Here is a 12,298-nt window from a genome sequence, read left to right on the forward strand (position 1 = left end):
ACTGTGAAAACAGTCTGTGAAAAATACCAAGTGGAACTATGAAGAAATGGTCTGTGCTGTACTGTGTTCCCAAACCAGATGCTTTTGAGTTCAATTTTGTTGAAGATACACCAGCTTGAAACAGTAGTGTATGCATCATGGCACATGACCAGTAGCACCTGAGTGACTGGTACTTTGTAAATAGCCACGGTGTCAGTGGCTGTTCTTCTTGAGAAAGCATATGGCTTAAATTCCTTGCCTGTTTGTTTGTTTCTTTTTTTTTTATGCATTGTACTGTGTATTCTGAAAGCCTGTCTCTTACTTTTTTTTTTTTCCCCTCTGTATGTGTGTATTTTAATGTTCCAGTGGCTTTATAACATGCAAGACACTGATGCCAGGGGGAGCTCCCCTGCTTTCCTCCGGCCTCAGAACGGGAGCAGTCACAGGTCTTCGGGGTACATCCCAGGGAGAATTGCCCCTCTCCGTCCCCCGCCGCCTTTGCAGAGCCATGCTGCAGCTGAATTTACCTCCGCGAGACAAGAAGCCCGGACAAGACTCCCATCCTTACCAGTGGATCAGCACCGCCGCCAGGCAGAAGCCAACAGACATAAAAATACTCTCATTTGCTTTGCCATTTCTAGCCTTACACTTTTTATTGCACTGGGGATTTTTTTGGGAATAGCTTCAAAATATGCTCCAGATGGTAAGTTCTTTTGCAAACAAAACCAACCTAGAAGTTAAAGTCTGTGTGAACATAATTCAGTCATTCAGCATCAGGTTTGGTTTTAAAAGTTAAGTGCAAAAATAGGACTGACTTACTGTAATTTTAACATGGCGGGAATCAGTGTTTGAGGGCTAAGATCAGCTCCTTTTTCTGTTATCCGTGTCTTGTTTTTATGTGTTTTTACTGTGAATGATTTGATTTACTTACATGAATCAAAGAGGCATAGCAGTAAATAAAGACTACTGGTGAGAAGGAAAGAAGCATGAATGTTATATAAGTGTAATTATTTTTGTCTGCAGAAGCAGCTATCTGATATGTTCACAGATTGCAGACAAAATTAAATCCTGTCTGTTTAAGCAGTAACTAAGGATGGTAGTAAAAGAGTGTTCAGGTAAAAACATTTAAAAATATGCAAGAATTTATACCAATAGTAAGTGTTTGCTTTGTCTGTACATAAATTGGGCAGGGACCTTTTTGATCTATTAGCCCTGATTTTTTTTTCAGTTTGTCTTAGAAAACTGGGCATCTTTCATGGAATTTGGAAAACCTCCCAAATGTGTCAGTGGTTATAAAGCATGAACAGGTGATGTGATTAACCGCTCATCACTAAGTCTACATACATCTGGCCAAACACTGCTAAGAGTTGCTATGAGGTGCAGTTGCTAAACGGTGGTAGGGTGGTTTGGAGCATGGGTTATTTTGTTGTGTTTGGGTTTTTTTTTAAGGCAGAAGTCAGGTTTCTAAAAGCTAAACCAGGTTTTGAATTGAAATTGTTGGCTATTGTAACACAGCAGACGTAGGTTTCTCAGTGGCTTTTGGCATAGTAACTCAAAAGATTCAGTTTCAATGCAGCACAGGCTGAACAACTTAGATAATCCATTGGATATTTCAGATGACAGTACAAAATGAATACATACATCTAACCAAAGAGCTGTTGGTGGTGGCTTGCCAAGATCGCTTCTTGAGTGAAGTTACTGAGTCTTCCTGATAGTTATGAAGGAGAACAAAGAACCTGGGGGAGTAGTAAATGGAAAGTTACTGCTATGTTGTGATCCAGATCATTTGTAATGGGTACATATCTGCAGTAACAGCAAGTTCGAGAGAAGGCTGAGGGGTGACTTAGCCAGTTGACTCTGGGAAGTACTTTGGGAGGGGAAACCTTTCTGCTTTGATACCAAGACTTTAACTTTTAATTAACTAAAAGTTGTGGGTTTTGATGATGGTTTTAGCAGAAGTCAGGTTTTATTGTGTGCTGTGGGATATGTAAAATAATAGTCACTTTATGCTCTAAAAGCTGATAATGTGAAAGAGAAGGCTTGCCTTTTTTTAAAAATGTAAGTGGTTTTGGAATGGTTTTGCTTCGTCTGCAGTAGCTCATTCCAGAGGCATTGAGTTGTATAGATGTATTGCACTGAATGCATAGTCAGCACGTGGTTGATGGATCACCAGGAATACTGAGGATGTTGCAGAAAAAGTTGCTATGATTTAGTAGCCAGGCTTTTCTTGGTCTATGGTAGTGAATTATGTAAGGGCTAAGGAGTAACCCAAGGTGGTGACTGCTTTCATTGAGTGTCCCACTGCTTCTTGGCAGAAGTCCAGGCCAGTTTTCAGCATTAATTGTTGCTTTGTGTCTTTCTGAAACTTCCCTGCATTATACCCTTTAAAAAAAAAAACCCAACATGCACCCATAGAATTCTTTGGAAACTCTGACACAATGGAAACTGCTACAGACACCAAGGAAAGTCTGGCTGAAATTTTAATCTTTCAGTATTGATGCAGCAACTCCCCCAAAGTTTCCCAACAGGTTAAAATATTAATATGCTCAGCTCCAACATAGCCCATGCGGTACTGCAGCCAACGACACCAGATCCAGCTACGTGTGTTCTTCATAAGGGCTAATCGGAAATCCATATTGTCAGTATTTTTAATGGCTGTTTAAAAGGCAGTGGACGGAATGTGAGACTTAGTAGTAATTACGTGTAAATCCTAAACCTCCGGCATGCCTTCCCATAGGGAAAATGATACATATCTGCATTTCTGTTCCTGCCTGTCAGCTGGTTTCTTTTTTCCTCCTTGCTTTTATCTTCCTGTTATCTTTTTTTCCTAAGGAATCCTGAATGCTGGGGATCAGGGAGAGCACTGGAAATGCAATTTCCTTCCCTGTTTCCAGGGGCTTGTGCTTCAGGGTCAGGATGACAAGCTGGGGAGGTTTTCAGGGAAAAGTTCTGCTTGGCCTTTGCAGCTCTCTGCTGGAGTTTGCCCAGGGTAAACAGGATCCTCAGAAAATTTAACTGCCAGGCTGTGATAAATTTCTGCTGAGCAAAATATAACCCTGATAGCTTTCTTTCCCAAAGGCCTTAAAAACTCCAGACTTGGTAGCGAAGCAGGTAGAAAGCAACTATTTAATGACATCTTGAGAACTGTTTGCTGCCTCTTCTTCTGCCAAATTTCATATCCTTGCTCCAGCACATGGAAGGTTCTAGAATAATTTTTTTTTTGGCAGGATGGGGTTTTTTGTGGTGTTTTTCATCCACCATTTGCAAAAATAGTACTTCTTCCCACCCCACCTCCCCGAACTCTATTAGAAGCAGCCAAACCTTAAGGAGAACTGACCCATTTTTATAAAAATGCTCTGAAGCAGAGGCTTGACTTGAAAAATTTTCAGCATTAGTGGTTAGATTTGGCAAGGCCATAACTACCTAATGTTTTCTGGTCTGTGCTTCTGTTTTCATTTAACCTTAACTGTGGAGGCAATGACTGTGGTCTGTAAAATCTGAACGGTAATTTTGGAGGTAACGTGTGATGGAGTACTAAATGTTTGATGTTTCCCTGCACCCTGCTGCAATTGGTAAGGGAGAATTTCAAATACTTTTGCTGAGCATATCTGACCTGCTTGCAAAAAGTTGATCCACTGTGCTTCAGAAGCATGCTTGCATTACAGGAGTACCTACTTCTGATGCTGATGGCTTCTTTGCTGGATTGTAGTGTACAGTAGACTTAATTTTTTTTTTAATTTTTTTTTTTTTAGTTTTTGTGCTATACCTCTTCTTTCTGACTCAACAGAAAAATTTCCAGTTACTAGAGCTTCTCTTCTGTAAATCATGCTAAGCAGAAATCATCAGGTTGCTGACTCATGGTTTCCTCGCATTGCCCTTTGCTACCAGCCAGGAAATAGTGTTTCTTCACAGTGCTTGTGTGTGTGGTGTCTGGGGGAAGGGGTTTAGTGACTACATGAGTCAGGCAATAGGCCTGCGTTTATCCGGTGAGTGCTCAGCAATCTTGCTGATCACAATGCTTCTTGTTTTTTGGAGTTTCATTTTCTAAATTCTGTCTTCTTAGGATCCCCCCAAAAGATTTTCTTTTGGTTTTATTTTTATATTACTACTTGCATGCCATTTGCCCTTATATAAAGTTGTACTAATTTTTCCCTACTGGTAGTCAAATCTTGGTTTGTGTGGGTTTCCTGACTTGGAAAGGATTTGAAATGTGGAGAGTAACACTAAAGGAAAAACATTTCTGTCAGCAAAACTAAGGCTGGCTTGTGTTAAACTTGTGGATAGGTTTCTCTTTCTTAAGATTTTGCAAGAATGGGCTATTGCTAATAGCTTTTTTCCTCAAAAAGTTGCATTGCAGATGTGTGGGTTTTTTCCCAGAAGATAAGATGTGAGAAGGCTATTTTGACTGCTGCGCTCAGTTGGGCTGCTAACCTGTGTATTTTGGCATTTTTTTCTTTTGCTTAAGGAAAATATTTTCAGTCTGACTTTTCCTTGGATTTTCTTACCAAAAGAATATAATTCCCATTTCTGGTTTTGTAGTATGTCTGTTCTGCTGCATTACCCAGCTGCTTAATATGATAAAGATGTATGTTTTGTAGATACTACATTGCTGTAACTTCATCTGAAATGACACAACCCTGTCACTTCTTGCTGCTGCTTCTCCTTTTCTGGCCTCATAGCATGATCTTATTGCCTGTGTAGTGCCAGACCTTCAGCGGGTTCTGGCAAGATTGCATGTGTGTCTGCTGTCATGTGGTTTGTAGCCTGATATTTAAACTGACTTCCTAAGAAGTACGAACTGTGGCTTAAATCCAAATGTCTTGTCTCCCAGGAAACTGCTTTAACCGGTAAGGTACCGAACTAAATAGACTAAGGATGTCTTGTCCCTCTTTATCCCTTACCTGCAAACTTACACTGAAAGAGTGATTTGGGTGCTTAAAAGCAAGAAGAGATAAGCCTTTCTCACACATTGAGAGTTAGTTGGCCTAGGTAGCTGGCCTAGGGCATCCAGCGCTTGGTGTGGCTGGTATGGATCTGAGTGCTTCCCACTTACCTCTCTTCATGTACTGCAGGTGATGTAGAAAATCTCAAAAAAATCAGATGGCATTTGAAAGGATCTGTTGTCAACAGTATATGTTGACAGTTTAGTCTGTGGTCATCAGTGGTTTAATTCAGTATAAGGATGCCTTCCCACCCTCAGGAGTTTACCCACCTTTCAGGTACCCTTTTGGCTGCTCAAGTACAAGCAGTAGCATCAGTGGCCGAAGTATTGTGATCACAGAAGGAAGTGGGAATTCTTTGTGGGTGACTGACTCTGCCTTGCTGTTTGTCCTAATGTTGCCTTGATTGATGTGATGCTTGTTTTTTAAAAGCTGAATTTCACATTGTGTTGCAGAGAATTGTCCTGATCAGAATCCTCGTCTTAAAAACTGGAGCCCTGGAAAAGATCCTGAAAAGAGAGTTTTTATCAAAAAAGGGGATTTGTTTCGTCTGAACTCAGACGCTACAGTACACTCTATAGTTATACAGGATGGAGGTATGAAATGGCAAGATAAGCATCATGCTTCAGTTTGCAGAATAGTTTTTACTTTATTACGTGTGATTACATGAAAAATGTGTTGGAATTTTATGTTACAGCTTGTTGAGCAGTTCCCCTGCTTTTACTTTTCAACCTGCCACCAGGCCAGGAATATCATTAAAGAGAACAATGTAGGGTCTTTTCATTGCTCTTTCAGTGGAGCATTGATATGGTTTTCTGTAGGATATAGTAAAAAAAGACTTGTGTAGTAGCCTTCCTTGTACAAGATCCAATTGTCTCCTGATGGTGACTGTGGTATGTCAGTAATTCTATCGAAATGGCAGAAAAAAAATTAGGAATAAATCGACCAAATTCTTAAAAAGATAAATCACAATTGATAGGACTGACTTTCCCAAATATTCTTAAACATATGTAAGAGTGTAACAGCTTAATTCATGAGTGTGGAAACTAATCTGTGTGTGGAAATAAATCTGTAATTTTTCTGTTGTTTTTATTGGAGACCTTGGTTCTATGAGTCTGTCTGAATTTTGCTTTGACTTAACAGAATTTTTTTTTTTTTCCTTTTAGGGTTACTTGTTTTTGGTGATGATAAAGAAGGTTCTAAAAATATTACCTTGAGAACTCGATTTATCCTGATAAAGGATGGTGGGATGCTTCATGTTGGAGCAGAGAAATGCCGCTATAAATCCAAAGCAACTATTATTTTGTATGGGAAGTCAAACGAAGGTGCTGATGTGCCAGAATTTGGCAAAAAATTTATTGGTGTGGGCCCTGAAGGAACACTGGAGTTGCACGGGCACCAGAAGTTATCATGGACTCTTCTGTCAAAGACTATGTATTTCTCAGGGCTGGCCTATGGTCATTATACATTTAAAAAGAATTTTTCCCGAGGACTAAATGTGAGGGTGATTGATCAGGACACAGCAGAGATTTTGGAAGTGCTGAAGTTTGATACTCATGAATTTTCAGAAGAAAGCTTGAAGCTCCAGAACTTACTTAAAAATGGAAGTCCTGGTCGCATTGTTGCTATTGCTGTAGGAGATTCAGCTGCTAAAAATCTACTGGAGGAAACCAGAGTGACTATTCAAAATCTTCTGGGAAGTAAGTTTGTCAGAGGATTGAGTTACAGGTAAATAACTTATTTTTCCTTTTGTGCTGAGTAAAGATTAGATGCAGATTCTGCTGCCTTTGGGGCATTCGTTAAACTTTGACAGTGTCTGTAAAGTCTTCGGAGGATTCTTGGTGTTGTACGTAGTACTGCAGCAGTAGTAGTCAGCATCCAGTGTTTTGATAGTGCAGAGACTGATGGTTACAGGTCTCTGTGTAATAGACTTCGTTATTTACTTGTAATTGCTCTCTTTCACTGTTCATTACAGAGATTAAAACTGGGTGCAGTGAGGCATATTTTTCTCATTCAAACATATGGATAGAAAACAGTTGCTAGGTGAAGTTTTTAATGCATGTGACTTTGAAGGAGCAAAGAATGCCAAGCTAGAAACCGAATACAGAAAAGAGTTGCTAATCCTGTATATCAAACAGCGTCTAGTTCATAACTGTGCACTGTTGAAATGAAAGTACATTACCCCTCCACTGATTGTGCAAGGGAACTGACTTGTAAAAATAATATATTATTGAAGTACGCTTGTAAGGTGTTTCTGTATCCTTTGATCACTCTTTTCGGTTGGGCAGCTTTGGATGGTGGGACAGAAGAAGAGGTATAGTAGGAATTATTAAAGCAGGAAACTTAAACTGCTGTGCTGTCCATTTGGTTGTTCAAATGACTTTGCAGTGCATGTTCTGAACTTGGCTTTGTGCTGCACAGGGTTAGCAATACAATTGAAAGGGACAACAAGTCTCCTAACTAACTGTCAGTCCATTCTTCAGCTTCCTTTAAGATGGTGTTTCATAACCTGTTTCTATTTTCCAGTATTTTCCAGGAAATCAGTAGTTTAGTTTTTCCATCCTATTGTTACCCCTTGCTATCCCCCAACATCTGGATTCCAGTTAGTTTCCTCCCTCTGCTTTGGCAGAGGCGGGCTGTGGTGTCAGTCAGGATGGCATGTTCTGACCTTGGTTCCTGTCAGGAGCACAGTTGTGTCAGCAGCTGTGTAAGCGTGTGGTCATGGGATGGAAAGTGCTTGCAGCGCTGCCTCTGAAGCAGTTTGGTCAGAGGTGCTGAGACCTGGACGTGCTACAGTAAGTACCACCTGCTGAAAGTAGTGAAGCCTCTCTGGAGGTTGTTCAGGTCGATGTGCAGCCATCCCTGACCTGGCTTGGAGGTGTGGGTTTCTGTTGTTTGACTCTACCTGTGACCTCTGTGCCACTTTGTCTGAAATGGGGAACTTCTTCAGCGTGCAACTGGGAAGAAGCAGCCTTTCTTCTTTCTCTGCTGAACTGATTATTGGCTGTTTTCATTAATCAGTGGAGGCTCTGTAAGCAGATAAAATTTTATTTTCTGCTGTGGAAGACAGGCAAGAAGTTCTCTCCCAGTGCTTACTGAGGAAAAGCAGGGTCTTTTTGTTAAACCTGTAAAGCTAGTGAAGGAGATTCAGCATAGAGTCATTGAGTGGTTTGGGTCTGAAGGGACCTGAATGATTGTCCAGTTCCAACCCCCCTGCCATGGGCAGGGACACCTCCCACCAGACCAGGTTGCTGAAAGCCCCATCCAGCCTGGCCGTGAACGCTGCCAGGGAGGGGGCAGCCACAGCTTCTCTGGGCAACCTGTTCTGATGTCTCACCACCTTCACTATAAAGTATTTTTTCCTAATACCTAAACTAAATCTACCCTTTTTCAGTCATGGAGGTGGATACTTCATTACATCCCTCTACCTTCTTCCTCCTCCTGCAAAACAGCATGCATTAAAACACCTTGATAGTTACTTTAAATATTGGTATGTGAAACTTTCAGCCTGTTTGCTGCTGCTGCTGAAAAGTTGACCCACTATGTAGTATTCCTATGAACAGGTTAACACTAAACAGTTTCTTTTGGCCTTTTAATCACAATCAATAAGAACATTATGAGGGGACTGAAGTAAAGGCGACTGGCTTGAAGGTGGTTTTAATATCTGCCTTTGAGTCAATCATTAGCAACGGTCTACAGTCCAGCTAGCTGACACTCGTTTCATTTGGGGTGAATGATTCAACTTTAATGATGCAAAATTGTGCAGATTTTTAATAGATGATCTCGACTGCTTCCTCTGAACGTATAATTAGGGCATTACAGGGCAGTAAAGGACAGCAAAATAGCGTAGTTTTTTGAACTTGGTGGCAGCTTTCTGTGGCATGCAGTTTGTTTTTCATTTCTAAAAACTTGGATCTTGGATGCATTGGGCAGAGCTGTAGGAAGGGGAAGTATGTCCGGGACAGTTCCTTGCTCCAGCTGAGTAGGTGTCTAGCTGAGGGAAGGGCTAGCAATGGAGAAAAGTACAAATCCGTGGGCTCAGCCTTCAGAATCATTGATTGTCCCTCATGCAAAGATTGTATAACATGCAGTTTCTTCTCTGGGTCTGAGCATCTTGAAAGATTCGGAAAGTATTGCCCATCCAGTACAGTGATCACCAGCGGCTGCTGCTGGCTGTGTCCATCCCTCCTGGCCTGATGCACGCGCGGTCCCCCAGGACTCCTGGCCTCCATGTCGTGACGGCAGCAGGCTGCGGCAGGAACGTCAGCACTGGCTCCTGGTCTTCCTGTGCCCCGGTAGAGCTGTTTGGGAGTAGGATCCTGTATCGCTTCTGTCTCTTGTCTCTTGCAATTTGTGTTTGGAGAAAGTGTATCTTGTTGGAAGTTGTACTAAAAATGTGTGTGAAAGTCATCTGCATTAAGAGCTATTGTATTTGCCAATTTGTATGTAGGACATCCAGTTATTTTAAACTGTGTTTCTTTTCAATGAGGTCTGCCCATTTTTCTGCTGTTTTTTGAAACTGCATTTTAAAATAAATTTGGTAGAGCAAGCAAAGGGATTATTTACGACTTCCGTGCTCCTGGGCTTGTCCTTTACCTGTTTGTGAAGAATTTGTTAAAGACCATTATATTTAAATATTTACTTTTGTTTTTCACAGGCAAGCCTGGGCTTTTGTTGGTGTCATAGGTGGTGGAAATTCTTCCTGTAATGAATCAGTGAGAAACTATGAAAATCACAGCACTGGTGGGAAAGCTCTTGCTCAGAAAGAGTTTTTCACAGTGGATGGTCAGAAGTTTGTTGTGAGAGCATACAGCGAATGGAATGATGGTAGGAAAGCATTTTGTGGAAGCCTGCAGTTGGAGGAGAAGTAAAAAATATTGCATATTTTTTTAACTAGAAAAGCTGGTTGCAACTTAAATTTCTGAGTGCTGCTGTAAGGTTTTCTTTGGTTTTGTGCTTGTTCTTTTCTTGCTATGGATGAAGTTTGAGGGCACGGTTTTTCAGTGCAGCTTAGTTTCTCAGTCTATTTGTATGCAGTAATGTGAACAGCGTAACATTAAGAGTCTTCCTTTTTAGTATGTTTATATAGAGATAAGAGGCCTTGTAATAGGCTGAAACAGCCTCTTTTTTTTCTTCTAGGAATTTGTCAGTCATTTGTATTTTAAATCTAAGCTTCTGAGATGGTGATTATGATCCTAAAAAGGAAACTTGGTAGAAGCCAAGAGAAATGTTTTATTCTTGTTATGATCTTCTGGTGCTATTTGATGCTGAACTTTAGGCAGCTTTTCTCATACCAAGTTGAATCTGTGATATAAAGAACATTGAAGGCCTACCACTCATTTGCATTTATCCTTTATTCATTTTTGCTTTTAAGAGATCTTTGATCTGAGTTTTGCTTTTCATGGGCTGTCATCTTTTTTCTGTTTGTAGAATTACTAAGCAATATTGTATTTGCCTCAGAAGAGTTTTTTTTAAGGTAGTTAGATACTTATTTGTTAAGTAATTGAACTATTTGCTACTACTCCTTTCCTGTTCGCTACAGCCCTGTGAAAATGTATAGACTTACATTAAAAAAAAAAAAAAATCCAACAAAATACATCTTTTACTTGCTGGTACTGTAGAGTTAGGGTCAAGAGTAAGCAAGAGTTGCTGAACTTAGGCAAATCCATCACAAGGCAGTGAAATAGCATGTATGTGTAATTTAGTCTGCCAAGCTGTTTTATTAGTTGTGAATAAAAAGGAAAGCCCCCCTACTTTGTTTCTTCAGGTCCTTGATGACATCTGTAGAGTTTTTAATGGCAGAAGAGTGCAACTTGAAACAAGTAGAGGTAGCTGGACCTGGAAATTCTTGCCTTATGATATTAGGGTTGTTTTGTTTTGTTGTTGTTTTTTTTTTTTTTTCCAATTCACTATTTTTCCTGTCATTGTTAGGTTCATTTTTTCCATTTGTTTCATTTGGGATCCATCAAGTAAGCAGGCTGCCATAGTATATCACACTGGCATGTTTCAGAGCAGAATTGTACTTTAGAGGGCTTTGGAGCTTGTGAAATCTCATAAATTTCTTATTAGTATCTTCTCAGAGATGGCTTCATGTAAAGGTGAACATGATCTTATATTGTGTTTACTTTTTTTAATTAGGTGTTCCAGTTTCAGGCTTCCAGGTAGAAGCTGTAGGTGGAGTGATACTGAATCTTCTGGATGATGTTAGTAGTTGGGAGCCTGGAGACCGAATTGTGATTGCAAGCACAGACTATTCAATGTATCAGACGGAGGAATTCACCCTCCTTCCCTGCCCAGAGTGTACCAAGCATCAGGTCAAAGTCAAAGGTACGAGAGCAGTCACCACTTGAAGATTCATGTGAAATAATGTATTCATGGTAGTACACTGCAGACAGTCCCTTTCAGCAAGAGCAGTAAAGAACAGCCTGTTCACCTATCCGTGTATCGCTTCGTTGATGTATACAGAAACATGTACTTCTCCTTCCTATAAAATTGCTCTGTATAAGTCAGGTTGGCTTACTATCCTAACTTTTCTTTCTCCTTTCTTCCCAGGCTCAATGAATGCTTCAGTCTTCTTCCAGGAGGATTATGCTTGTTTTCCTTTCTTGGCTCCTTTCTGCCTTTTCACTAGTTCTCTTTATATGTGCTTGAATGGCTGCTGTGGTCATTACCATTTCCTTTGCATTTAGTGCCCTTCCCATCTTTTGAAGTGTTATCATATTTTTTTCTGTTGTTGTTAAAAAAGGAGAAATAAAAAAAAGGGGGGGGGGGGGGGGAGAGGGAGAAAATGTTGATCTTGGAACCTGTCTCTCTTTCTCCTTTTCCTCAGTTCCCCCTCCATCCCCCCCCCAACAAAATGGTGATGAAATAAGTGGCACTTACAAGCCTCTGCTCACACAGGATATCCCTGAGTAGTTGCAATCTGTTTTTCCTTTGGGCGTGATACGTGCAAAATGGTCATGCATGTTGTTGACAGTTTGTTTCCTTTTTTATTATCTGAGTCATTCTGCTTGACTTGACAAGAGCCTCCCGTGGGACTGGCTCCCCAGCTCTGCTGGTGTCTGTGTTTTTCCTTCAGCCTCTCTGTGCCAGCACCCTCCTCCCTGGTGTTCCACCAACCTCGGGTCCTGAGCTTCCTCTCTAAGCTCCCTTCTGGTGGGCTGCGGCGTCAGTCTGCAGCACAAACTAACTAGTGTTATTTTACAGCAACCGATCAGTGATCTCTAGGATCTGTCCCGTTCACCTCTGTGGGGTGTGACTTCCTCTTCTTCAGACCACTCTTCTCTTCTTGTGCTCCATTCTCGGAAGTTTTCTGTGAACGCCCTCAAACTTTCCTGTTCCACTGTGTCATAAGGGACTGCTAGTTTGTATGTCCCGCT

General features: G+C 40.9%; 1 protein-coding gene across 2 annotated transcripts in view; it reads left to right on the forward strand.

Annotated features, from left to right (window-relative positions):
- The first annotated feature begins 357 nt into the window (after positions 1-357).
- The window catches only part of CEMIP2 (cell migration inducing hyaluronidase 2), a 37,354-nt gene continuing 25,413 nt past the window's right edge, over positions 358-12,298 (forward strand). The window contains exons 1-5 of one of the 2 annotated variants that reach the window (XM_009959067.2): positions 358-682; positions 5,375-5,515; positions 6,086-6,647; positions 9,577-9,746; positions 11,058-11,246. In XM_009959067.2, the coding sequence (XP_009957369.1) occupies positions 358-682; positions 5,375-5,515; positions 6,086-6,647; positions 9,577-9,746; positions 11,058-11,246 (1,387 nt within the window). The remainder of the gene's footprint in view (positions 683-5,374; positions 5,516-6,085; positions 6,648-9,576; positions 9,747-11,057; positions 11,247-12,298) is intronic. The other variant, XM_009959068.2, reaches the window with a different exon arrangement.

This window comes from Leptosomus discolor, chromosome Z (assembly GCF_034619465.1).
Source record: "Leptosomus discolor isolate bLepDis1 chromosome Z, bLepDis1.hap2, whole genome shotgun sequence".
Lineage (NCBI taxonomy): Eukaryota > Metazoa > Chordata > Aves > Leptosomiformes > Leptosomidae > Leptosomus > Leptosomus discolor.